General features: G+C 38.8%; 1 protein-coding gene across 1 annotated transcript in view; it reads left to right on the forward strand.

The window, feature by feature from the left end:
* Window positions 1-26339, forward strand: part of LOC130854242 (formin-2-like) — a 239910-nt gene that overhangs the window by 185990 nt on the left and 27581 nt on the right. Inside the window, exons 17-19 of the mRNA XM_057736971.1 lie at window positions 1100-1159; window positions 1295-1415; window positions 9726-9818. Coding sequence (XP_057592954.1) covers window positions 1100-1159; window positions 1295-1415; window positions 9726-9818 — 274 coding nt within the window. The remainder of the gene's footprint in view (window positions 1-1099; window positions 1160-1294; window positions 1416-9725; window positions 9819-26339) is intronic.

The following is a 26339-nucleotide window of genomic DNA, read 5'->3' on the forward strand; positions in this document are numbered from 1 at the left end:
TTGGGTGGAGCTGTTCCTGGGATCAGGCAGAATTAACTTCCACTCAGTGTGCCTGTCAGCAGGCATTTAATAAGCATTTTGTTCATTGATTTGGGTATTTCTGATCATTTCACTGATTTACAAGTTAGGAAAGACGAAGGAAGTCAGTTGCTTAAATCATTTTATAAGCAATCCTGTTTCCAATAAATGTATTACCTTTATTATTACAGCTGTGTATTTCAGTGTGATGGATATGTACAGTTATATATATGAGAAGTCTAATAGGTATATTATCATATCATGCCAAACCTGATTATAAAGGGATGTTGCTCTTTTTATCAATGGGAGAAAAATCATGGTTAGATTGAACATTCCAGAAAACAAAATTTGTATTATAGGATGTGTTTTAAAAATACGTATTTGGTTTCACACGTCCAGATTATCTAGCTCTAATTTTGAGCAATGAAAAAGAATTAAAAATTAGTGCCTCCAAATATGCTGGAAAGAAGGTGGAAAGCTCTTCCTTGAAGATTGTTAGATATGAAACAATTTCTTTCTTTGTAATTACACGCATTGCATTATTTATAGCTGCATGGATATTAATTCCTAAATCTCTGTTGCTAATACAATTTATAACGTGTATTTGCATTTTTACAGCTCCAGCTTACTTGCAATAATACTTAACTCTTAAATTTTCTTAATCTACATACTAACATGCCTCAATCAAACTGCCTGTTGGAGTGGCCCCTGTTGGTCCAGCCATGCAGAAATGTTTGTAATATTTAGGCTTTTCAATTTATATAGTAGTTATACCTTTCAATAATAAAAACATAAAATTAATGAACTAATTGTCTGCTTGAGGAGGATGAAAACAGGAAGGTGTGTACAGCTGAGACCTCACCCTGAAACAGCTGTGCTTCCTTGTGGGGCTTAGGTGGGAACAGTGGGAAACAAGACCGTCTGGGCCATTAAACTAAAGTGACACAAATCAGAGAACTTCACCTTTCATCCTAAACGTCCTCATCTACATGTGTGGATTTACTGGAATGAATTGTATTTAACGCTGTATATTTAATAATTTAAAAAATGTATTGCTACTCACTTTGGTCTCTCTGCCTAGGACAATAGCAGAAGCCTTTTGTCATATATCGTGTCCTATTATCTTCGCAATTTTGATGAGGTGAGACAGTTTTTACATAGAGTCACATTTTATTACTTCCTGTTGTTGAGCGATTTGGCCGTGTTTGTCATTGTTTTGTCATTGCTGCTGTTCTGTCCTCATTCATTTAAACGTTCTGTGCTTCCCACTCATCAGGACGCCGGGAAGGAGCAGTGTGTGTTTCCACTGCCCGAACCCCAGGACCTCTTTCAGGCCTCACAGATGAAATTTGAAGATTTTCAAAAAGACCTCAGAAAACTCAAGAAAGACTTGAGAGGTAACTTACAATGTTAAAGAAACTCATGGTTGTTATTTATGCTTTTTTAATGAGAGGACAGACTTTTCAATGATTTTAAAGAAAGTAAAGTTTCTTATATCCATGTAAACATTTTTGTTTGTGTGGCAAGAGAAAAATTTTACCAATAATCTTATTCTTTTGTTGTTTAAAAAGTTATGTGTATTAGAAATTTAGTTATTGAATAGCATCTTGGTTATTCGAATAGCAGCCTTTTTCATCAGGAACAAATTTGATTGTCTTACTTTCACTTTATAGCTAAGAACATTTGTACATTTATCATGTCATTGTGAAAAGATACATATTCTCTCCCACCCACCCTTGGTATACTTGTCCAAGATTTCTGTGGCGTGTGAACTTTTCTGGGAAGAAAACATCTTTTTGGTCAAAAAAACACATGCATGTGTAGTGCTTAATTGTTAGTTGAGAAGCCTTATATAAAATCATTTTGAATAGAGTTTGAAATTCTTCAAAATGGTAAATTTAAAGTAGCACACAAAAGCAAATAGTTTACAAAGTTTTTTTTTTGGTAGCACTTATATTTATCATTGTAAATTTCTGATTTTTGTTCAAGGAAAGAAAAAATGTTATAAACTCAATTCAAATGCAACCAATAGCTTTTTTTAAATAACTTTTAATTATGATTTTTAAATGAATATCAGTTCAGCATGAAACACTGGAGAACATTGAAAATGTAGAGAGGAAAATGTATTTATTTATGTCAGTGGATATAATAAACAATTTACAATAAGAACAGAAACAGTTTTATCTGAGCCAAACTGAGGACTACAGCCTGGGAGACAAGAAGTCAAGAAGCTCTTGACTGTGTTCCACTAGACTACAAAATGGGGGAGGCTTATAAAGGCAAAAACTGCAAAATTACATAAGCTGTTTGTCAAGAATTAGGATTGGAGCTGGCAAAAAGTAACGGTGGTTGTTAAGCAGGGACCCGTGGGGTCCCAAATGGTTGCATAGTTACAAGGGGAGAGCTTGAGACCAGAAGGTTGGCAGCTGCTAGCAGGTACTGTTTTGAGAATAACTGATGGTGTCTTTGAGTTTGTTACAGTGTAGAAAATTCAAGTTCTTAGTAATACAGGAACATGTCCAAAACAGTACCTACAGTGACACTAATAAAAGAAACTGAAGACAACACAAACAGGTGGAAAGATATACCAGATTCTTGGACTGCAAGAATTAACATTGTTAAAATGACCATACTGCCCAAGTCAATCTACAGATTCAATGCAATCCCTATCAAAATACCAAGGGCATTTTTCACAGAACTAGGACAAATTATTTAAAAATTTGTATGGAAACACAAAAGACCCTGAATAGCCAAAATGATCTTGAGAAAGAACAGAGCTGGAGGAATCATGCTCCCTGACTTCAGACTATACTACAAAGCTGCAGTAATCAACACAGGATGGTACTAGCTCAAAAACAGACACACAGATCAATGACACAGGACAGAAAGCCCAGAAATAAACCCACACACTTATGGTCAATTAATCTACTACAAAGGAGGGAAGAATATACAATGGAGAAAAGACACTCTTTAGTAAGCAGTACTGGGAAAACTAGACAGCTACATGTAGAAGAATGAAATTAGAACGTTCTCTAAAACCACATACAAAAATAAACTCAAAATAGATTAAAGGCCTGAATGTAATACCGAAAACCGTACCACTCCTAGAGGGAAAACACAGGCAGAATATTCTTCGATGTAAATTGTAGCAATATTTTTTTGGATCTGTCTCCTAAAGCAAAGGAAATAAAAGCAAAAATAAACAAATGGGACCTAATTAAACTTAAAAGCCTTTGCATAGCAAAGGAAACTATTGACAAAACAAAAAGACATCTTACAATATGGGAGAAAATATTTGCAAATGATACAACCAGTAAGGGGTTAATATCCAAAGTATATAAACAGCTCATATAACTCAACATCAAAGAAAACAAACCACCTGATTAAAAAGTGGGCGGGAGATCTGAACAGACATTTTTCCAAAGAGGATACACAGATGGCCAACAGGTGCATGAAAAGATGCTCAACATCACTAATCAGTGGGGAAATACAAATCAAAACCACAATGAGATAGCACCTTATGCTTGTCAGAATGGCTGTCATCAAAAAGAACACAAACAACAAATGTTGGCAAGAATGTGGAGAAAAGGGAACTCTCGTTCACTGTTGGTGGGAATGTAAGTGCAGACACTGTGGAAAACAGTATGGCGCTTTCTCAAAAAACTGAAAATAGAACTGCCACATGACCCAGCAGTTCCGCTCCTGGGTATATATCCGAAAAAAACCAGAAACACAAATTTGGAAAGAAACATGCTCACCAATATTCATAGCAACATTATCTACAGTTATCAAGATATGGAAGCAACCTAAGTGTTCATCATCAGGTGCATAGTTAATGAAGATGGATGGAATCCAGCTCAGCTATAAGAAAATGAAATTTTTCCATTTGCAGCAACATGGATGGAATTGGAGGGTATTATGCAGAGTGAAAAAAACCATACAGAAAGACAAATACTGGGTGATATCACTTATATGTGGAAACAACAATATACTACAGAGTAGTGAATATAATAAAAAAGAAACTGACTCAGTTATAGACAACAAACTAATAGTTAACAGTGGGAGGGAGGAAGGGGGAGGGGCAGTATGGGGCAGGGGAAGCGGTTGGTACAAACTATTATGTATAAAATAAGCTACAAGGATATATTTTACAACACAGAGAATATAGCCAATATTTTATAATAACTATAAATGGAGTATAACCTTTAAAAATTGTTTATGACCATATTGTACACCTGTAACTTACATAATTTATATATCAACTATGCTTCAATAAAGAAAAGGTAATCTTCCCTGTTAGAGTTAGGTTTTGACTCTTCAAAATCCTTTTGAAGAACATGCTTCAGGTACCCACTGTTATGTGATCAGAATTGGTATTTGAAACAAAACTTGCTACCCTAGGGTTAGCCTCCCTCTTTTTTTGTACCAGAGGACAGTAAGGTGGGCATGTGAGGTGTGAGGCCGGCAAAATTCAGTTCTGAATGAAGGGCTGTCTCAAGATGAGTGGTGAAACAGCAGAAAGACCGGCCTCTGTAGTACGGGGCCCTGGTCACCAGAAATGTCCCCATGCATCTCCTAAACTTGGGACTGTAGGTGGATATCTGCATGGCATTTAATCTTCATGACTTCATGTCTTCTAAGCCTTACGACTCTTTCAGTATATTCGAGGTTGAAGCTAGAAGAATCCACACCAGTGTCTCCTCCAAAATCCTTCAGAGTACAAACTTATTGAGTTTTGTTATATAAAATTATGCTGTTTACATAGAAAGTGTGTATGTCAAATAAGTACCTTAGAATTATTTTAGTTTTACTTTGAAATGCCCTTACTGATAGAGCAAATCCGTTTAAATGATCTAAGTGACCTCTGTGGTGTTGCTTATGACGATAAGTAAATGTTGACTTTTCGTGTTTCCTGAGGCCAATTGTGAGAAGGCAGCCTGTTGCCGACAATGTGTACACCCCCTTTGCTGCGTGTTTATGCTTAGAGCCACCAGCAAGCAACTTGGAGGCTTGCTCACATCAGACGGGGATTCATACCTTCGCTGCCTGTGCACTTATGGCCCCTCCTCTCTCTGAGCACCTAGATGCGCTGAGGGGTATACAGGTGGTGGCAGAGGGACCTGGAGGGTCATCTAGTCCAGGTGTGTCACCCACAGGATCCACACATATTGTGTGCCCGTTGATAATTAGTGTGAGAGAGGTCAGAATTAGTGACGACCAGTAAGGAATATGTTTGAAAAAATGATACCATGTGCTAGGCTGTCCCTATAAATGTCATTCCCACAATCTGAAACGTTGCCTCAGTGCTTCCTGAGACTTAGGAGGTGGGAGTTCTGGGTTCTTATTGTGTGTTAGTAGCTGCACCTCTGGTGGTGTCTGGTGCTGGTAATTGTGCAGTCGCGGTAATTGTAGCAAATGTGATAGTCTTGCGTGTATTTTACCTACATAAAATCCTTTGATTTTCACAGTGAAGTAGATGCTATTATTAACTCCCTATTACAGACGAAGAAACTGAGGCACAGGGTGGGTACCTACTTGGCCAAAGACATATAGCTTGTAAGTAGAAGAGACAGGATGCAAACCCAGTCTCCAAAACCCATGCTCTTAGCCCCCAGGCATCCTGCTTTTCTGTCTGCTACTGTTGCTGATAAAACTAAACAGTAATGATGGTGAAAACTTACATGGGCCTTAGCATGTACCAGGCCCTGTTCTAAGTGCTCCACGTGTATTAACGGACTTATTCTTTATAACAACCCCAGGAGGCAGGTTCTGTTGCTATTTGTGTTTTACAGCTAAAGAGCCTGAGGCACAGAAAGGCTGACCTACGTTTTTGAAAGTCACAGCTGTTATGTTTTAGCTTTTTGTAGCCTGTACACTGGATTTGTCCACAGAAGTGCATCACGTGTATGGAGAGTGACAAAAAAAAAAAATGAGAATTCCTCTCATTGAAATAATTATTTAAGGAGCAAAACCATTCATTTCAGTTTAAAACAGTGTTCACTTTCAAAATTCTTGTTGAAGAGTACACATGTGAAACACCTGTTTGTTTTGGCATTTAAAGTGGTGACCTCAGTGAACTTATTCCACTGGTCGTAATGCTAAGTCTGCCACATTCAAACTAAGGTATTGTGGGGTTTGTGTGTGTGGTACCTCTGCCTCTTTGATTACATTTAGGTGATAAGGAACTATTTTGGCATTAATTTATAGACATTTAATTGTTATGGATCAGATTTTTCTGAAATCCTTCTTTAGGATAGATACGCAAAACTTATATACTTTTCTTAACATGCAGCTGGATCTGGCCTTCTCTTCCTCTGCTTCTTCATTAAAGTTGACATTGCTCAGGTGTTCAACTTGGCTCCTTCTTTTTCTCACTGGACGTGCTTTTCTCAAGCAGTGTTATTCAGAGTTTTCCTGTATCACTCTGATCTGCAAACTTATACACTCAACTGCTTCCTGGAAACTACGCTTAGATATTCCATTGGCATCTTAAAACCCAGCAAGTTCAAAAGCAAATTAACTTTCTTTCCTCTGAGAAATACTCTTCCTCCTGTGTTCTTCATCCCCAAGCCACTCAAGATATGAACCCAGTCAGCGTCCTTCCTACCCCTCCCTCCTTCACACAGTAATGCACATTAGAACCACTATTTTAATCTTTTTTGAGTCTTGTCCTTGGAGATTATGTTTCAAAATGACTTGGATGCAAGCCTTGACAGGTAGACTATGAAAAGCCTCCCCAATTAATAATTTGAAGAATAAAAATCATATGATCATCTCGATAGATGTAGAAAAAGCTTTTGACAAAATTCAACATCCATTTATAATAAGAACTCTCCACAAAGTGAATATGAGGGAATATACCTCAACATAACAAAGTCCATGTAGGATAAGCCCACAGCAAACATCATACTCAATGGTGAAAAGCTGAAAGCATATCCTCTAAGGTCAGGAACAAGACCAGGATCTGCACTGTTGCCACTTTTATTCATCATAGTATTGGAAGTCCTAGCCACGACAATCAGACGAGAAAAAGAAATAAAAGGAATCCAGATTGGAAAGGAAGAAGTAAAACTGTCACTGTTTGAAGATGACATGATACTATATATAAAAAATCCTAAAGACACCACCAATAAACTACTAGAACTAATAAATGAATTAGTAAAGTTAAAGTGTACAAAATTAATACAGTAAGTCCCCTACATATGAAACTTCCAAGTTGCGAACTTTCAAAGATGCAACCATGCATTCGCATGTCCAGTCACGTAAGTTTGTTCACGTGTCTGGTGTACATTGTATCCTCTAAAAGTGGTTGTGCTTTTGTGTACTTCACAGTACTGTATAGAGTACAGTAGTATAGTATTTTTATTTCAAGCCCAGGATGTCCAGAAAAAAGTGTAAAAGCAGCGGTATATAGCCAGTTGTGTTAGTTAGGTACCTAGGCTAAGTTTGTTGGACTTAGGAACAAATTGGACTTAACAAATGTGCCCTCAGAATGGAACTCGTTCATATGTAAGGGATTTACTGTATACAGAAATCTGTAGTGTTTCCATACACTAATAATAATTATTTGAAAGAGAAATTAAGAAAACTATCCCATCTACAATTGCATCAAGAAAAAATATACCTCAGAATAAATTTAAGCAAGGAGGTGAAAGACCTGAACTCTGAAAACTCTAAGATGTTGATGAAAGAAATTGAAGACAAGACAAATAAATGGAAAGATATACCATGCTTATGGATTAGAAGAACTAATATTGTTAAAATGTCCATACTTCCCAAGGTAATCTACAGATTCAGTGTAGTCCCTATCAAAATACCAGTGGCATTTTTCATAGAACTAGAAATATATCCTAAAGTTTGTATGAAACCACAAAAGACCCCAAAAGCCAAGCAATCTTGAGAAAGAACAGAGCTGAAGATATCACACTCCCTGATTTCAGAGTATAGCATAAAGCTATAGTAATCAAAACAATATGATACTGGCAGGGAAACATATAACACTGGAACAGACTAGAAAGCCCAGAAATAAATCCACACTTACATCGTCAATTAATCTACGTCAAAGGAGTCAGTAATATACAGTGGGGAAAAGCCCCTTCAATAAATGCTTTTGGGAAAACTGGACAGCCGCATGCAAAAGAATGATACTGGACTATTTTCTTATACTATATACAAAGATAAACTCAAAATGGTTAAAGGCTCAAATGTAGGAGCTGAAAGCACAAAATTCTACAAGAAAACATAGGCAGTATGTTCTTTGACATCAGTCCTAGGGATGTTTTTGTAGATCCGTCTCCTCAGGTAAGGGTAAGAAAAGCAAAAATAAAAGAATGGGACTATATCAAACAAAAAACTTTTGCACAGCAAAGAAAGCTATCAACAAAATGAAAAGGCAGCCTACTGTATGGGAGAAGATATTTGCAGATAATGTATTTGACGCTCATATATCCCAATTATATAAAGAAATCATACAACTTAATGTACAAAAGAACAAATGAGCCAATTAAAAATTGTGCAGAGGACCTGAGTGGACAAAGGACAAAAAGATGGTCAACAAACACGTGAAAAGATGCTCACCATCACTAATAGTGAGAAAAATGCAAATCAAAACCACAGTGAGATATCACCTCACACCTGTTAGAATGGCTGTTATCAAAAAGACAAGAAGTAAGTATTGGCAAGGAGGATGGCGAGAAAAGGGAAGCCTCATGCACTGTTGCTGGGAATGTAAATTCATGTAGCTGCTGTGGAAAACAGATTCCTCAAAAAAATTGAAAATAGAATTACCATATGTCCCAGCAATTCCACTTCTGGGTATTTATACCAATAAAACAAAAATACTGATTGAAAATGATATATACACCCCTGTGTTCATTGAAACATTGTTTATAATAGCCAAGATTTGGAAGCAACTTAAGTAGTATCCACCAATAGATGGACGGATAAAGAAGACATGTTTTGCATATACATGATATACATGTGTGTAGGTGAATACGTTTCATATATATATATATATATACACACACACACACACATTCACCTACACACAGTGGAATATTACTCAGCCATGAAAAAAGAAAAGCTTTCCATCTGCGGCAGCATGAATGGACCTGGAGGGTATTATGCCAAGTGGAATATGTCAGACAGAGAAAGACCAGCGTTGTATGACTTCACTTATATGTGGAATCCAAAAAGCAAAACAAATGACGGAACAAAACAGAAAGATGCTTATAAACACAGAGAATAAACTCATGGTTGCTGGGGTGGCAGTGAGGGCATGGTTGAAAAAGGTGACGTGGATAAGAGGTATAATCTTACACTTATTATAAAATATTAAATGAGTAATGGGGCTTAATATACAGCATAAGGAATATAGTCGATGATATTGTAATAACTTTGTATGGTCACAGATAGTCAGTAGACGTACTGTGGTGATCATTTCATAATGTATTTAAGTGTTGAATCACTATGTTGTACACCTGAAACTAGCATAACATTGACTATATTGACTATAATTTTTCTAAGTTTATTTTCACAGTCCCCTAAAGTGAAACCTTTTGTTAGCATTGGATGTTCCTAAATATGTGGAGACACATGTGTCAGTTATCATGGTTAGCAGGATTTTCTAACACTAGCTAATACATTTTTTAATTGTTCTAATGCACTGTTAGCCATGTGACATTCTGAACATCTCTCTCTAATTTCAGCCTGTGAGGTTGAAGCGGGAAAAGTGTACCAGGTGTCCTCAGAAGAGCACATCCAGCCTTTCAAAGAAAACATGGAACAATTTATTATTCAAGGTAAATTCTGAAGAGATATATTGCATTTCCCTCCCTGTTCAGCAGAAAGGTAGAAGGCATTTTTTAAGAATATGCATTGGTTTAAAAGGGATTATTTTGACATCACAGAAAAATAAATGATGTTTAATCATGAGTCACACGGTTTTGACAGACAAGCAGTTGGCTAAACATGCTGTTTTGTGGATAATACTCATTATTACTTTTTTTAAAGACAGTAAATACAATAGTTACTTAAAATAGCATATATTTATAAAGGCATTAAAATTTTTATCTTTTTGTGATAGAATGTTTAGAAATTCTTTTAAGTTTTATCTACACTTATGACTTCAGTTCAACCTGGTGTTTATTTGCTTTGTCGAAATATTGTGCCCCAATACAAAGTATATTGATGATTTTCTGATCTTCAAAACATTATATTCTGTTTTTTATAGGATGTATAAATACCCCTGAATATTTAACATATTTTCCAGGGACCTTAAAAACTATAAATATTATCTTATTGATTCTTCCTATATTCCTGTGAAATAAGCAGGTATGGAAAACTTCAGACAAAATTAAAGAAACAAAAAAAATTAGAAAAAATCTATTAATCTATTGCTGTTTGAAATCCTTGAAACTTATAATTATATCAAAGCATTCACTACTCCAAATATTTCTGCTTTGGTGTTGTATACATATCTTCTGAAGCTGAGGTTTGTAACAAGCCATGCTCTGGGAAGGTTCTTGCTGTTTCAGGAATTCTCCAGAGGCTGACATGGCCTGAAACTGAGGCCAAGTAGTGCTCTGAAGACTGGCCCCATTCCTCTGTGGTTTTTACAGGTTGTTCCAGTGTCTTTAACAATGATATACAGCGAATGAGTTATACTGGAATTTGATTCAACATTAAGCACAGCTCTTTGTTAGATGGAAGAATACCATTTAATCATTTAAGGTAATCATGACAATAGAGGCAGAAATTTGGTCCATCACATATCAGAGCGATTGTTGTTTCCATGTCCTTAGGTCCTCGTGACTCAGAGTGGAAAACCTACTCATTGATTCCTAGATGGTCTCTGACTGACATCAGTGTCCTTTAGTTACGAATTAGAAGGGCCTGGCAGCTCATGGAATATTCTTTTTTGCTTATGGGTAGAAAGGAGTCCTTAATTCTACAACTCATTAAAAGAGAAGCCAAGCAATTTGCTAGATTTCACATTTAAAACGTTAGTGAGTGTGTCACTCATATAGTTGTTCGCATAATATGTGATTATACTGTGTAATATTTTGAATCTGTATTTTGTAGACAGGGCATTGAAATTTTCTTTGGACTCCATTTTTTTTTTTTGAATGAATAGCAAAATTAAGTTTTGCAACCCAGGTGGAATTTAGGAATGTTGCATACCAACCACACATGATCAGCCACATCTGATATCTTTCGAAAGAAGTCATTATGATGATTCCAAGTGTGGGTAGAGGCCTTCGGAATTTGTCTGGTAGTTCACTTGCATGGGAGGCAGTATCCCGCCACACTAGATGGATGGGTATCTGTTCATGTTTTACCAGCCTACCATGAAGATGCTTTATCCTCGTTATTATGTAATTCAGGCTTAGTAATTCTTATACTTCTCCATTATAAATGAAATCATAACTCGTATAGGGATAATAACCTATATTTTCTTACAGGTGTGAAATGCTTCACCTTTTATCATTAAACTAATCCTAATTATGTGAGTCTTTCTTCATATCTCTTCCTCCAGTACTTTCAGTTACCGTTTTATTTCTTCTCTGGTCCTCTTCAAGGGTCGTATGACTGAAAATTTTTTTGGATGCCTCCTATCTCCCCAGACATTCTTTGGGGTACTGAGTCACAGCAGTGAATAAGAAAACCTATGTGTCTTAGTGGACCTTACATTGTACATTATCTGGAAGACAGAGAGTGACAATAGCAAACCAAATCCTTTGGAGAAACTTATGTAGATTAAATGTGTCTAAAATGTGGAAGAAAAAACAGTCCAGCTTTGAACATGGTTGCTCATGAACCGATGTGCAGTGACATGTAGTGAAAACAATGGATTTCAAAATACATTTCTGTAAGAATATGGCCAATTTTTTGTCCCGTATTTTTTCCAGTTATCAGGACAAAATCCTAAAATTTATACACTAAAAAATGCATTCCAACTTAGTACAAATAATATATGCCAAATCTTTGTTTATAATTAGGCCTCCTTCAGTAATAAAACAGTTTTCTTACATTAACCTTTGTGCTCAGATTACCAAACACGCGTATATTCATGTTTTTTTACATTCCATCAAAGTCTTTTCAATGTGCTTCATTTTCTAAAGCTAAAGTCTCTCTCAGACAATCCAAGAGACTATACCCAATGCTGACCAAACATTTTAATTGCATTAGCTCCCACAATATAGTAGAGACCTCTCTTATTCTTATAATTCAGGCATTTTGTGGTCTCTGAACCACACTCTTAAGTGCCTCTGATTTCATCTGGCCCAATTATCCATCAGTCCACCCTCTTTTGCATTCCCCATCATCCCAGTGCTACTCAAGACAAGATTTTATGGCCTCTACTTAAACACCTCTTTGAGAGTTGAGTCCTGCTGCCATAAGGCAGTTACTGGTTGTAGTGGTGCCAGCTGAGTGCCATCCTTGGGAGACCTGAGAATATAGTGGGAATAAATAATCTCAAATACTGTTCTGACCCCCCCCCCCACATCAGTTTTATATTCTTTGTACCATTGAACCATTCTCTGCGATTGCATTATTTATTTGTCCCTAAACAATGTAAGAGAGCAGCTTTGCTTTGCTTCTTGCTGTATCCCTGCACTGGAAGAATGCCTGCATGTAGTGTACACTGTCATACTCACCAGGCAAAAGCCCAACACCCTCATTAAGCCCATATTTGCATCGGAGTAGCTCGACATTTTTTTCTCAGCAGGGTGGTGGTCCTTACACAACACTGACTGCTGTCACCTTAAGTCAAGAAAGAGACCTGCTGCTGGAACTCATTTCTCCTCAGCAGTGCTGTAACATTTCCCTTGCAAATTTACTTTTCTCGATTTCTGAGATTTGTTCCTATCTTCTCTCGAACCTCCACAACCTTCCTGTTCCACTTATGTGTTACTCTAATAATAATCTCACCTCATACTGTGGTGAGAAAACAGACTCTATTGTACAGATGCTCCCACACCCACCCACCACTGCAAGCCTGGCTGAGGAACTGGGGCTTTACCCTGAATTTGGGGGAGCAGAGATCTAAAGGTTTAAGAGAGGTACACTGGCAGCCATGGGCAAGAGCCAAGTGGAGGCAGTCCAGACTTGGAGGCAGGAGGCCTATTCCGAGATTGTTGGGTCACACTGTTAGAGAAATAAGGGACCTGTTCTGGGGGAGTAGTAACAGTACTGGGGAGAAGATAAATCTGAGGGATATTAATAACACAGAACAGAAATTACATGGTGACCAAATGACCATAGAGGCAGTGGATGGTGTCCAGATTTCAGATCTGCGTGCCCGGATGAGTAGTGATATGAATCACTGGGATAGAGAAGATAGATCTTGAGAAAGATTTGAATGGATAGTGTAATCACCTTAGTGGACACACAGGTGGATATTCCAAGTAAGCAGGTGTATGTATGTGGTAGACATGACAGAGGAACTGAGATGGAGGATTGGCCATCACAAGCAAGGTGATTATTTAGTGCATGTGATCACCTAGGAAGATAAGTACATAGACTCTGGGATAGCATTCCAGAGTAGAATACATTTATGGGGTGAACAGAGGAAGAGAAGCTTCCACAGGTGTTGGTAGTTAGATAGGTAGAAAGAGAGCACCAAGAGAGGCTGTTGCAAGGGGAGCCAGAGGGAAGGATAGTTTCAGAAAGGAGGGATGATCATAGCGGTACATGTTCCTGGATGGAACATTTTTCTTGGATTGGCATGGGCAGAAACCAGTTTTCTGAACTTATGACATTGAAGACAACTGAGAAAGTAGAGTGCAACTCTGCAAAGATTTTAAAAGTTGTGGAACAAGTGTAAGTGATACATAAGCGTTTGACTTCACTGTTTAATTGAAGTTACTATAATTAGCTTATCTGTTATTTATGCCAACATATGTGATGACTGTATTTTTATGCATTGTTATGAAGAAAACTAATTAGTAATCTCCAGATGGTTATGCATCATTTATTTTAAATTTGTTAAATTTTCTTTTGTGCCACTTTTTTTTTTTAAGAAGTGGAAAACTAGAGGTAAGAAAGATGAGATAAATGAGATCACCAGGAAACTTCATGCTTAGCTAATATTTCTCTTAGAACGCAGCACCCTCCTTCCTTGTAATTTTTTTTATTTCTTTTTGAATCCAAGTTGTATTTTGGACAAAGTGTGCATATGGTAACTGAATTGCTGGGCTGTAAAGGACCTTAGATAAAGTGCACTGCCATTGTGTGTCTGTGCGTGTTGAGGTTGCTAGGAAAGAAATAGGAGCCTAGTTCCCTTTTGTTGGCCTTCATAGCCTTTTTACTCCTATAATTATATTTTGATAAAGGTATATTTTAAAACTTAGGCATAGCTGTTTTTTGGGTGAATGGCAAGTTTTTTAAAGTAGTTCCCCTTCATGCTATTAAATGAGGTTAAGGTCCTTATGGTTTTTATAAATCAGAAGTAGCTAATGAGATTTTTCATTACAGTAACTCTCAATACCTCCATCCCCTTATTTCCCCAAATATTTCTTCCTTAATCAAAGCCTAGTAAATTGTAGCTGAGCTAGAGAAATAGAACAAAAAAAAAAAAAAATACATAAATCTGTAATCACGTTTATAACTAAAAGGTTGTTAAAAACCTTAACTTTAAATATACAATTTTTAAAAAAGAAAATTCAGCTGAGTAAATTTGAAGATCTAATTGGCTTTATTAAACAATCCATGAATCAGGCAGCATCTCATCTGGCAAGCAGAGAGATACTCTGTTACACAAGAAAGTTACACAAAATGGAAGGCGTTTATAGAAAGGAAGGTGGTACAAGGATGTCATCAGCAAGAGAAAAGTGAAAGTTCATTTCAGGAAAGTGAGAGTTTAGGGTGATGACAGCTTCTCATTGGCTGAGCTGCAGCATTGTCTGTTGGCTGAGCTTGTTGCTGGGTGGAAAGAACAGCTCCCTTCCTCCTGCCGGGAAGGTAGAGATATCTTCCTTTTGGAGATGCGAGGACCCTCTCTTTCCTGTTTGGGGTAATTGACCCCCCAGTGGTAGGCGTGAGAGCTCCCTCTACAGGCCTTCCCAACTCCAATTATAGTTGAGGTTTCCTTTATTAATTTTCACGTTTACCCCTTTTGAACAAGATCTTTCCTTAAAGCATCACTGATCAGGAGTCAGGGTCTCCACATGTAGTGGTTTGTCCCTTGGTCCCAGGAAGGACCTTTTCTGGGTGTGGTATCCCACATAGGAGGGGAAGTTTGTGGACAAAAGTTGCTTGAGGTCACATTTGTGTAACAAGGAAGGGTAGTAGGGAGAACTCTCAGCCATTTCTCATCCAAAGTCTATATTTATTAAGGTCGTAGCATTGGAACTCATCTCGAAGTGTTGAGCTAGCATCACCTTATGAGGCACATTGTTTTTAGGAATGGCTGTGTTTATTTGTTCAATCCAAGGATTAGTCAGGTTTTTTTGCACCTGTGGGGAGAGACTCTCTTAGCCTAAAATAAAATGTTATGCTAAATGCCTTGCAAAGATGGGTGCTGCTCTTGAGACTGATTACTTAGTGAGTGAGGACAAATCTAAAGACAGGTCGTTATCTTTCCAGGCCAACGTCAGAGTAAAGGAAAGAAAGAAAACGTTTCATTTTCAGTTAAAGTATGAAGTCTTGATCTGGCATCTTGGGTGGAAGCGTCTGCACTGATGTTAGCTACTTCTCTTCATCAGTTTGATTTGGAGGTCTCCGGTGTCTGTGCTGGCCCAGAGGTCAGGAGGAGCCTTCTTTAGTTGTGTTCTTAAGACTCAGTGCCTTCTAGTTTTGCAGCAGTGTTAGTGGTCAGGAGCACATGGTAAGGTCCCTTCCAGAGGGGCTTGAGGGCTGTCTTCCTCCGATGACATTTCTAGAATACCCAGTCACAGGGCTCCAGACTGTGACCAACAGGATTCTTTGAACTGGGATCCAGAAAAGCTTCTTTGACCTGTTGATGACAGGCTTGAGCATGAGACATTAATGACACACAGTAGCTGGTCATCCTAGCATGAGACGCCAAGGGATCAGCAGAAGGTCATATGCCGATAGACATTGGTCTGCTGGTGACTGTCTCATGTGGAGTGAGTTTATGGATCCCGAAGTAGGTACTGCAAAGAGTCAGCAAGACCAAAGGCCAGGGAAGTCCAGTAATTTCGGCAGGTTTACAGATTTTGAGTTTAAGGATCTTATTAGTTCTCTCAGCTTTATCTGATGATTGAGGATGATGGGGACAGTGACAATTCTGAGAAGTTTACAGGGCTTTCATTATGTTTGTATAATTTGCCCATTGAAGTGGATGCACCAATCACTGGAGATTATGGAAGGTGCACCCCAAGTGGAAAACATTCTTTAATACTTTATTTGCCACTGTGAGGGCATCAGCCCATCCAGAAAACATACACACAAGAACAAGAACGTGTTGATAACTTGTGCTAAATGGCAGTTGAATGACGTCTAGCTGTAGGTGTTCAAAGGGTCCCGGAGGAGGAGGTCTGAGCCCTCTGGGGACAGAAATAGCTCTTCTAACGTTATGGCCCTGGAAGATCAGATAAACTTTGCTGGTAAACTGTTTTTGCAATTTTGTGGAAGTCTTCCCACCAGTGTCACTTCATAATTTGGATTATCTTAAATGCACTATGGTGGAGAAAGAAATGCAAAAACTGAAAAATGGGGTTTGTCAAGGACCCAGGAAGAATAAAGTGGCCAACTTGGGTTTCCTGTCACTCTGGCTGTTCATTTTATTGATGGCCACTGGGGAAAGAGAACACTTTTATAAGGGAGAGAAGGAGGTAGAAAGGGCTGCAGTAAATAATGAGTCTGGCTTTTTATTGGCTGAGTCCTTGCCAGGAACGAAGAGGAGTCTTTCTTCTTTCTGTTGGGCTCCGCTCTCATCACAGGTCAGGAGAGCTCCTCCTTCTGGTCTCCCAGTTCTGTTTAACTGAGGTTTCTGTTTATTAATTTTTTACATTTCCCCCCTTTGATCAAGATCTTCCTCTGAAAACATTGCTGACCAGGAGTCAGGTTTTCCAATTTCAATGGCTTTTTGCTCCTCAATGCCAGGAATGAGGGTAGTGTCCCATGTTGGAAGGAAAGTACACAGATTGGAAACCAATTGAGGTTACATTCAGATAACAAGGAAGGATGGAGAACTCTCAGACACTTTTTATCTAAAGCCCATATGTTATCAAGATCAGGGACATTGGAGATCGTTTGATCGCGTTATGTCATCATCAAACATTTGGCAACAAACTCCCAACAGGCCTGGTCTAGATCTTGGGAAAACTGTCTCCTCAGATGTCATTTGCTCCAGTCCCAGGAAATCTTTACTTTGAGGTCACAGGATGACGTGCAGGTCCAGCCAAGATTTGGGGCTTTCTTTAGGTGTGTCACGTGAATCTAAGAGTTTATGCCTTTTGACAGCACAAGGTTTGGTTAGCAGTGCTTGACAGGGGCCTTTTCATTGAAGTTGAAGAGACTCTGGAGTTATTGTTTCCAATAGATGAAATCTCTAGGTTGCAAGGCGTGGTGCTCAAGGTCTTCATCTCCTGAGGACACACTGAAAAAGCTGCCCTACCAAAACATGGTTGTTTTTAATAGAAGCAATTAGGTCTTGGCAGTATTGGAGTATCTCCCCTTTTATCGGTTGTGGGTCAGAACAAGCAGGAAGGAGCCAAGTGCTTGTGGGCATCCTCTGACTGTATCAAAGGGTGAGTGCGTGAGTTCCAAAGGGGGTGGATCTGAGAGTTAGAGGGACCAACGGCAGTGCTTTTGGACAAGGTATTTGAGGGGCCTCCTCAAGTTTTGCCAATTGAGTCTTAATAATGCCTTTAGAGCACTGGACTAAACCAGAAGGTTGAGGTGGTAAGTGCAGTGAAAGTGCTGTAAAACCAGCCAAACAGCACAAACTTGTCAAAGCATCTGGCCTAAAAAATGGGTTCCTTGACCACCTTAACATTTAAGAGGAGTTTCCCAAGTAGAGATAATCTTTTCCAAAAGGACTTTGGCTACAGAAGAGGCAGTAGCCTGTCTGCAAGGGAAGGCTTCAGTCCAGTATGAAAACATACAGACCATGACTAAAATAAATTTATATCCATGAGGTAAAGGGAGTAGTATGAAATCCATTTGCCCGTCCTCAAATAGGCCATTAGGGAGTTTAAAATGTCTGAGGCAAGTTGCACCCAAAAAAATCTACTAGAAATTTTACACAATTACATAGAGTCTATACATCAGCTTGGGGAGAACTGACATCTTATGAATATGATAAAGACTGGCATTTACTTATACTTCCTTTAAAGTCTGTATAAAAAGTTTTACAATTTTCTGTAATGTCTTCATGTAGTTTTTATAGTTGTATCCCTAAAGACCTTATTTTTACTATAATACATTTTGTGAATCACATTTACTGTTACTACTACTATTTGAAGACATAAAAATCAAATAACTATTGTATAAAGTTGTTACATGTTAGAAACTTACTGAACTCTTATTTGTGAATTAAAAAAAATTTGTTTTCTCTGTAGACATCACCGCAAACAATGACCATTTTTTTGTTTCTTTTTTTCTAGCTGTATTGCACTGGTTGGTACCTTTAGTGTGTAGGAAGCATGGAAATGTCCTATTGCAAAGGGGTGTGATTAAAGGAATGGAAAAAATTATTTTGGCCATCTTTGTAAATGAATTACCACAAATTGATTGAAGGTTTTCTTCTCATTCAATATTTCCTCTCTACTGCTTTGCAGCTCATATTCTGAACCTTTATTCTTTTAACATATACCTTTGATATTTTAACACAATTCTTTAACGAAATCTAAAGTTTAAAATAATAGAAGCCCTTAGAATGCATAAACTCTAACCTCATCCACTTATACTTTATGCCATTCTTTTCCAGTGTTTTAGTATCATCTTATGTTTTTTCTAACCAATACCATCTTCTTTGCTCAGACATTTATACTGTACCTTCCTTCTAAGGTGATTTTTTTTCCCTCTTTCTGAAGTACATGCTCTAAAAGTTACTAAGACACTGGATGGTAAACTCTGTCTGTTTGGAAATAAATATACATCCCACTTGTTTTTGAGAGAGAGGTTTGCTCATTTTAAAATTCTGGGCTGAAAGTAAATTCTTTTCTGGAGTCTGGGTGCCTCTGACTCTTCACTCCCCTCGTTGCTTTGGTAACTCTGCTTTGGTCCAATGTTTATGTCTTTGTTTCTAATCCAGATTTTCTCTCAGGCACTCTTATGTTTTTCTGTTTCTCTTTATGTCTGTTTCAGTTCATCATGGAGGGCACTACCAACCAAGAATGATTTTAAAGTAAATTGTTGCCTTGTGTTTGGAAATTGAGGCCCACCACAATGTGATTGCCTGTCTGAGATTATGGTTTCCAGCCAGAGCCACGGCGAGCCGGTCCCATCTCCTCAGTGTCTGCTTTAGTGGGGTCATGCTTTTCAGTCCCCTCTGCACTGAGGGAGCGTCTCTTTGGGCACCACAGAGGATTCTAGGCCTCTTCAAAATTCTCCTGGGTGGCCCTTCAGACCACAACTCTGGGTTGCTGGGTTAGTCATATCCCAGGGCAGTGCCCGCTCACCCCTCTTTGGGAGCCACCCCTCTTGCTCCTGTTGGTTTTGATGGCCTCAGAGAATTTTCTGTATTTCCTAGCCAACTCAGCCGTGCGTTTAGTTTTGTTTTAATCCAGTATCTTTGTGTGCTGTGTTATGAATCTTTTTGATATTGACTCCTTAGTGTGGTTGAAGGTAGAAGTTTACTTGGGATTTTTTCTCGATTAAAATATCTTTGAGATCATTTTGTGTCAGTACATGCTTGTGTTTCCAAGGCTAATCCGCTCCTAACAGGTCTTGTTTTTCCGTGTTGCTATCATTATAGTATAGTAGCCACCAGGGAACCTCCTAGCAACCTGCATCTTCTGGAAAAGCTTATGTTCGTTGTCATGACTATTAAAGTATACGAACACTCATTATAATTTAGATACATTTACATTATATCTAATGTATTTTAAAATATGTCAAATATCTGAACTATAGTTTTAAAAGATTCCGTACTTGCCCTCCAGGTTAGATAATAAACTATTAACTGCATATTTTTTATGATTAAGCCTCAGCTTTCGCTCCTTAGGTCTCGGACACTCAGGTAGGATCCACCATGGGGATGAATCCTGACCAAATTGTTATGTTCTTCTTTGGTTTTGTTTCAAATTTTTATTTATTTATTTAGGCCACCGCACGGCTTGTGGGATCTTAGATCCCTGACTTAGGGATTGAACCCGGGCCCTCGGCAGTGAGAGCGTGGAGTCCTAACCACTGGACCACCAGGGAATTCCCTGTTGTGTTCTGCTTTGTATATTTGGTAGAAATCGCCTGTGAAGCCATCTGGTCCTGGACTATTGTTTATAGGGAGTGGGTTTTTTGTTGTTTTTGTTTTTTTTTTTTAATTACAGATTCTGTTTCACTTCTGGTGATTGATCTGTTCAGATTATCTATTCTTGATTTAGTTTTGGTGGGCTGTATGTTTCTAGAAAGTTTTCCATTTCTTCTAGCTTGGCAGATTTGTTGGCATATAATTATTTATGATATTCTCTTACGGTTTTTTGTATTTCTGCGGTATCAGTTGAGATTTCTCCTTTTTTCATTTCTTATTTTGTTTACTTGGGTTCTCTCTCTTTTCTTCTTGGTGAGCCTGGCCAGAGATTTGTCAATTTTGTTTACCCTTTCAAAGAGCCAGCTCTTGGTTTTATGGATTTTTTTCTATCTTTTTTTTAATCTCTATTTCCTCTCTGATCTTTGTTAGTTCCTTCCTTCTGCTGACTTTAGGTTTTGTTTGTTTTTCTAATTCTCATAGGTGGTCGGTTAGATTGTTTACTTGAGGTTTTTCTTGTTTCCTGAGGAAGGCCTATATCGCTATGAACTTCCCTCTAAGAACTGCTTCTGTTGTGTGGTTGACATGGGGGCTTCTTGCATCTTCAGAGTTGCAGTGGCTGATAGAACTTTTCTCATGCTGTGTCACTTTGACACTGACTTACTTGCCTCCATCTGTCATTTTTAAGGACCCCCTGACTACTGTGGGCCCTCCCAGCTAATACAGGATGGCCTTCTCATCACAGGATTGACTGGTTAGCAACATTAATTCCATCTGCAACCTTAATTTCCCTGTGTCATGTAACATAACATTCAAAGATTCTGGGGATTAGGATATATTCGTACTCAGAAGGCCATTATTCTGTCTGCCACGAAGTCTTCGGTAATTTTTAGTTTTGTTTCTTGTCACAAAGTGTGTTTTCTCCCACCTCTGTTTCTAAACTTTGTCTTTATTACTGAGTTTCAGGACTTTGATTATAATGTGCATTGGTGTATGTGTATAAATGTGTATTTATCTTGCTTGGAGTTAATTGACCTCTTGGATCTGGGAATGTATAGTTTTTATCACACTTGGAGAACATTTGGCCATTATTTCTGCAGTTATTTTTCTGCCTTAGCTCTCTCCTTTTCTTCTAATAACTCTAGTTACACATGTGCTGGACTGTTTGCTGCTGTCCTGAGGTTCTCAAGGCTCAGTTAATTTTTTTCAGTCTTTTCTTCTATATGCTTCAGTTGGAATAGACCCTACTGTTGTCTTCAAGTCCACTGTTCTTTGTTTCTGAAATATCTAATCTCATGTTATTTGCATTTTCAAGTGAATTTTCATTTTCGATTTAAGAGAATTTTTCATTTCAGATGCTGTATTTTTTATCTCTACAGGTTCCACTTGGTTCTTTTTTTAAAATATTTCCCTGTTATATACTGCAGATTTGTGTCCCCCCAAATTCACAGGTTGAAATCCTCACCCTCAGTATGATGGTGTTAGGAGGTGGGGCTTTGAGGGGTGATTGGGTCAGGAGGGTGGAGCCATCATAATGGAATTAGAACCCTTATAGGAACAGACACAAGAAAGCTTGCCTCTTTCTGTGCTTTTTACCATGTGAATACAGCAACAGCAAGTTGTCAGTCTGCAAACCAGTGTGAGAGCTCTCTAGAACCCTACCATGCTGGCATTCCAGAACTGTAACAAATGAATGTTTATTGTTTAAACCATCCAGTCTTTAGTATTTTGTTGCAGCAGGCTAAGCAGACTAAAATGCCCATTTTTCTCCTGTGTTCATGCTTTTCTACAGTATTTATTAATGTATAATTAATATTTGAGCATAGTCATAATAGCTGCTTTCGTTTTATTTGCTAGTTTACCTCTTGTCATCCCTGGGTCTTTTTCTGTTGACTCACTTGTCTTCTGGCTGTTGATGACATTTTCCTGTTGCTTGGTTTGTCTAGTAATTTTTTATTAAATGCTAGGCACTCTGATTGTTATGTTGTTGAATGTGTGTATTATTCGAAAGAATACATGGCTTTGTTTGAGTAGACAATTTAAATTACTTGTGACTCAGTTTGATCCTTTAAGGCTTGTTTATAAGCTTTGCAGGGGCAAGTCTTCACGCCAGTGACAATTCAGTCCTGCTCATAAAGTCCCACCCCATACACATCCCAATAACTGTCCTGTCCCAGATGTTCAACAACTGCTTTTCACTCTAGCTCTTCAGACTTCAGGCATCTCTTGGCGCTGCATGAGCTCTGGGAATTGTTCAATTTGTAGCTTCTTGGTTCTTTGGTTTGACTTATAGTTTCACTCTGTTTCTGTGCCCTAATACTCAATAGAAACTAAAAAGAGACCTCAGTGCAGATTTCTGGCCATTCCCTTCTGCAAGGCTTCTTCCTCTCTGGAATCAGGCACTTCAGACCCCCAAAGTCCCATTTCCCCAGCTTAGCAAGACTGGTTGGCTTATTGGGTTCTCCTTCCCAGGACCTACAATCTGGAACTTGCCTCCATGTGGAAGTGCAGGAAAACTGTGGTGCTCAACAAACAAAGAAGGTTTACTGACCTTCTTTCAGAGGTCAGGGTCCTGTGCTGCCTGCTGTCCAGTTTCATCGATTTTACCCAGTTTTCTGGTGGTGACAACAGGATGGTAAGTTTGGTTCTTGTTAGTCGCATCCAGAGAGGCTGTCTCTGTCCACTGGTTTAAAGTGAATGCAGTTCAGCCTCCTTCGCTTGTTCTCACACCCGCCTCTGTCCACACTGTCCATGGCTCTGTGGTCAACTATCTTCCCTTATATTTCCTGTCTTGTCCTCATTATATTCTTCCTCCTAGGCATCTTGGACTTTCTGTGTTTTGTAAGCAACATATCCCAACCCTTTCTTAGAGTCATGGTGATGTGCAGAGGAAAGGAAAGACAAAAAAGATTATGACTGTGCAACAGGTGGTTTAAACGTCATTTCAACAAGCAATTCAATGAAAAAGAAATCACTGTGCTGTTTTAGTGATAAAGAAAAATTACTGTATCAAAGTGATTATCAAAGTTCTTAAAATCTCACACAATTTAGTGGCTCATCTAGTGGCCATACCCAGGTCTGCCTGCCTCTAAATCTCATGTTCTAGCCCCAGACACTGACCCTGGTCCTGGTGGGATCTGAAAGTGAGAGGCAGAGTGGTAAGAACACCTTGCCAAGGAAGTGGCTTTTTAACACGAGGTGTGGAAGATGCAGTCATTCCCAGAGACCTGAGGCCAGGGAGGCCTTGGGCAGTGGTGTCCCTTAGGAGCCACACGGATGCCTCTGTGGAAGGTGGGAAAGGCTTCCTGAGAGACTCTGGTGATGGGCTGACAAGTGAGGGTCATTATCAACCATGCCTGTGCCTGTTGGTCTATTTTATATGCTTTGTTTTGTTTTTGTTTTTGGCTGCATTGGGTCTTCGTTGCTGTGTGAGGGCTTTCTCTAGTTGTGGCAAGTGGGGGCTATTCTTTGTTGCGGTGCCTGGGCTTCTCATTGTGGTGGCTTCTCATGTTTCAGAGCATGAGCTGTAGGTGCCCAGGCTTCAGTAGTTGCAGCACATGGGCACAGTAGTTGTGGCTCGCAGGCTGTAGAGCACAGGCTCAGTAGTTGTGGCGCACCGGCTTAGTTGCTCTGTGGCATGTGGGATCTTCCCAGATCAGGAATCAAACCCGTGTCCCCTGCCTCAGCAGGCAGATTCTTTTTATTTTTTATTTTATTTTATTTTATTTTTTTGGGGGGGTACACCAGGTTCAATCATCTGTTTTTATACACGTATCCCCGTATTCCCTCCCTTCCTTGACTCCCCCCACCTCGAGTCCCCCCCACCCTCCCCGCCCCAGTCCTCTAAGGCATCTTCCGTCCTCGAGTTGGACTCCCTTTGTTATACAACAACTTCCCACTGACTATTTTACAGTTGGTAGTATATATATGTCTGTGCTACTCTCTCGCTTCGTCTCAGTTTCCCCTTCACCCCCCACCCCCTGCCATACCTCGAGTTCTCCAGTCCATTCTCTGCATCTGCGTCCTTGTTCTTGTCACTGAGTTCATCAGTACCATTTTTAGATTCCGTATATGTGAGTTAGCATACAATATTTGTCCTTCTCTTTCTGACTTACTTCACTCTGTATGACAGATTGTAGTTCTATCCACCTCATTACATATAGCTCCATCTCATCCCTTTTTATAGCTGAGTAATATTCCATTGTATATATATGCCCCATCTTCTGTATCCATTCATTTGTTGATGGGCATTTAGGTTGCTTCCATGTCCTGGCCATTGTAAATAGTGCTGCAATAAACATGATGGTACAAGTTTCTTTTGGGATTATGGTTTTCTTTGGGTATATGCCCAGTAGTGGGATGACTGGATCATATGGTAGTTCTATTTGTAGTTTTTTAAGGAACCTCCAAATTGTTTTCCATAGTGGCTGTACCAACTTACAGTCCCACCAACAGTGCAGGAGAGTTCCCTTTTCTCCACACCCTCTCCAACATTTGTTGTTTCCAGATTTTGTAATGATGGCCATTCTGATGGGTGTGAGGTGATACCTCATTGTGGCTTTGATTTGCATTTCTCTGATGATTAGTGATGTTGAGCATCTTTTCATGTGTTTGTTGGCCATCTGTATGTCTTCTTTGGAGAAATGTCTATTTAGGTCTTCTGCCCATTTGTGGATTGGGTTATTTGCTTTTTTGGTATTAAGTTTCATGAGCTGCTTGTATATTTTGGAGGTTAATCCTTTGTCCGTTGTTTCATAGGCAACTATTTTTTCCCATTCTGAGGGTTGCCTTTTAGTCTTGTTTATGGTTTCTTTCACTGTGCAAAAGCTTTTAAGTTTCATGAGATCCCATTTGTTTATTCTTGATTTTATTTCCATGATTCTAGGAGGTGGGTCCAAAAGGATGTTGCTTTGATGGATGTCATAGAGTGTTCTGCCTATGTTTTCCTCTAGGAGTTTGATAGTGTCTGGCCTTACATGTAGGTCTTTAATCCATTTGGAGTTGATTTTTGTGTATGGTGTTAGGAAGTGTTCTAATTTCATTCTTTTACATGTTGCTGTCCAATTTTCCCAGCACCACTTATTGAAGAGGCTGTCTTTTTTCCATTGTATACTCGTGCCTCCTTTGTCAAAGATATGTGTTTGGGCTTACTTCTGAGTTCTCTATTCTATTCCATTGATCTTCCTTTCTATTTTTGTGCCAGTACCCATACTGTCTTGATCACTATGGCCTTGTAGTATAGTTTGAAGTCAGGAAGCCTGATTCCACCAACTCCATTTTTCCTTCTCAAGATGGCTTTGGCTATTCGGGGTCTTTTGCGTTTCCATACAAATCGTAAGATTTCTTGCTCTAGTTCTGTGAAAAATGCCATTGGTAATTTGATCGGGATTGCATTGAATCTGTAAATTGCTTTGGGTAATACAGACATTTTCACGATGTTGATTCTTCCAATCCAGGAACATGGTATGTCCCTCCATCTGTTTGTGTCGTCTTTGATTTCTTTCATCAGTGTTTTAAAGTTTTCTGCATACAGATCTTTTGCCTCCTTAGGCAGGTTTATTCCTAGGTATTTGATTCTTTGTGTTGCAATGGTGAATGGGAAAGTTTCCTTAATTTCTCTTTCTGCTCTTCTGTTGTTAGTGTATAGGAATGCAAGAGATTTCTGTGCATTAATTTTGTATCCTGCTACTTTACTAAACTCATCAATGAGTGCTAGCAGTTTTCTGGTAGAGTCTTTAGGGTTTTCTCTATATAATATCATGTCATCTGCAAAGAGTGACAATTTTACTTCTTCTTTTCCGATTTGTATTCCTTTTATTTCTTTATCTTCTCTGATTGCTGTGGCTAAAACTTCCAAAACTATGTTGAATAATAGTGGTGAGAGTGGACACCCTTGTCTTGTTCCTGTTCTTAGAGGGAATTCTTCCAGTTTTTCCCCATTGAG

This window comes from Hippopotamus amphibius, chromosome 5, assembly GCF_030028045.1.
Source record: "Hippopotamus amphibius kiboko isolate mHipAmp2 chromosome 5, mHipAmp2.hap2, whole genome shotgun sequence".
Classification (NCBI taxonomy): domain Eukaryota; kingdom Metazoa; phylum Chordata; class Mammalia; order Artiodactyla; family Hippopotamidae; genus Hippopotamus; species Hippopotamus amphibius.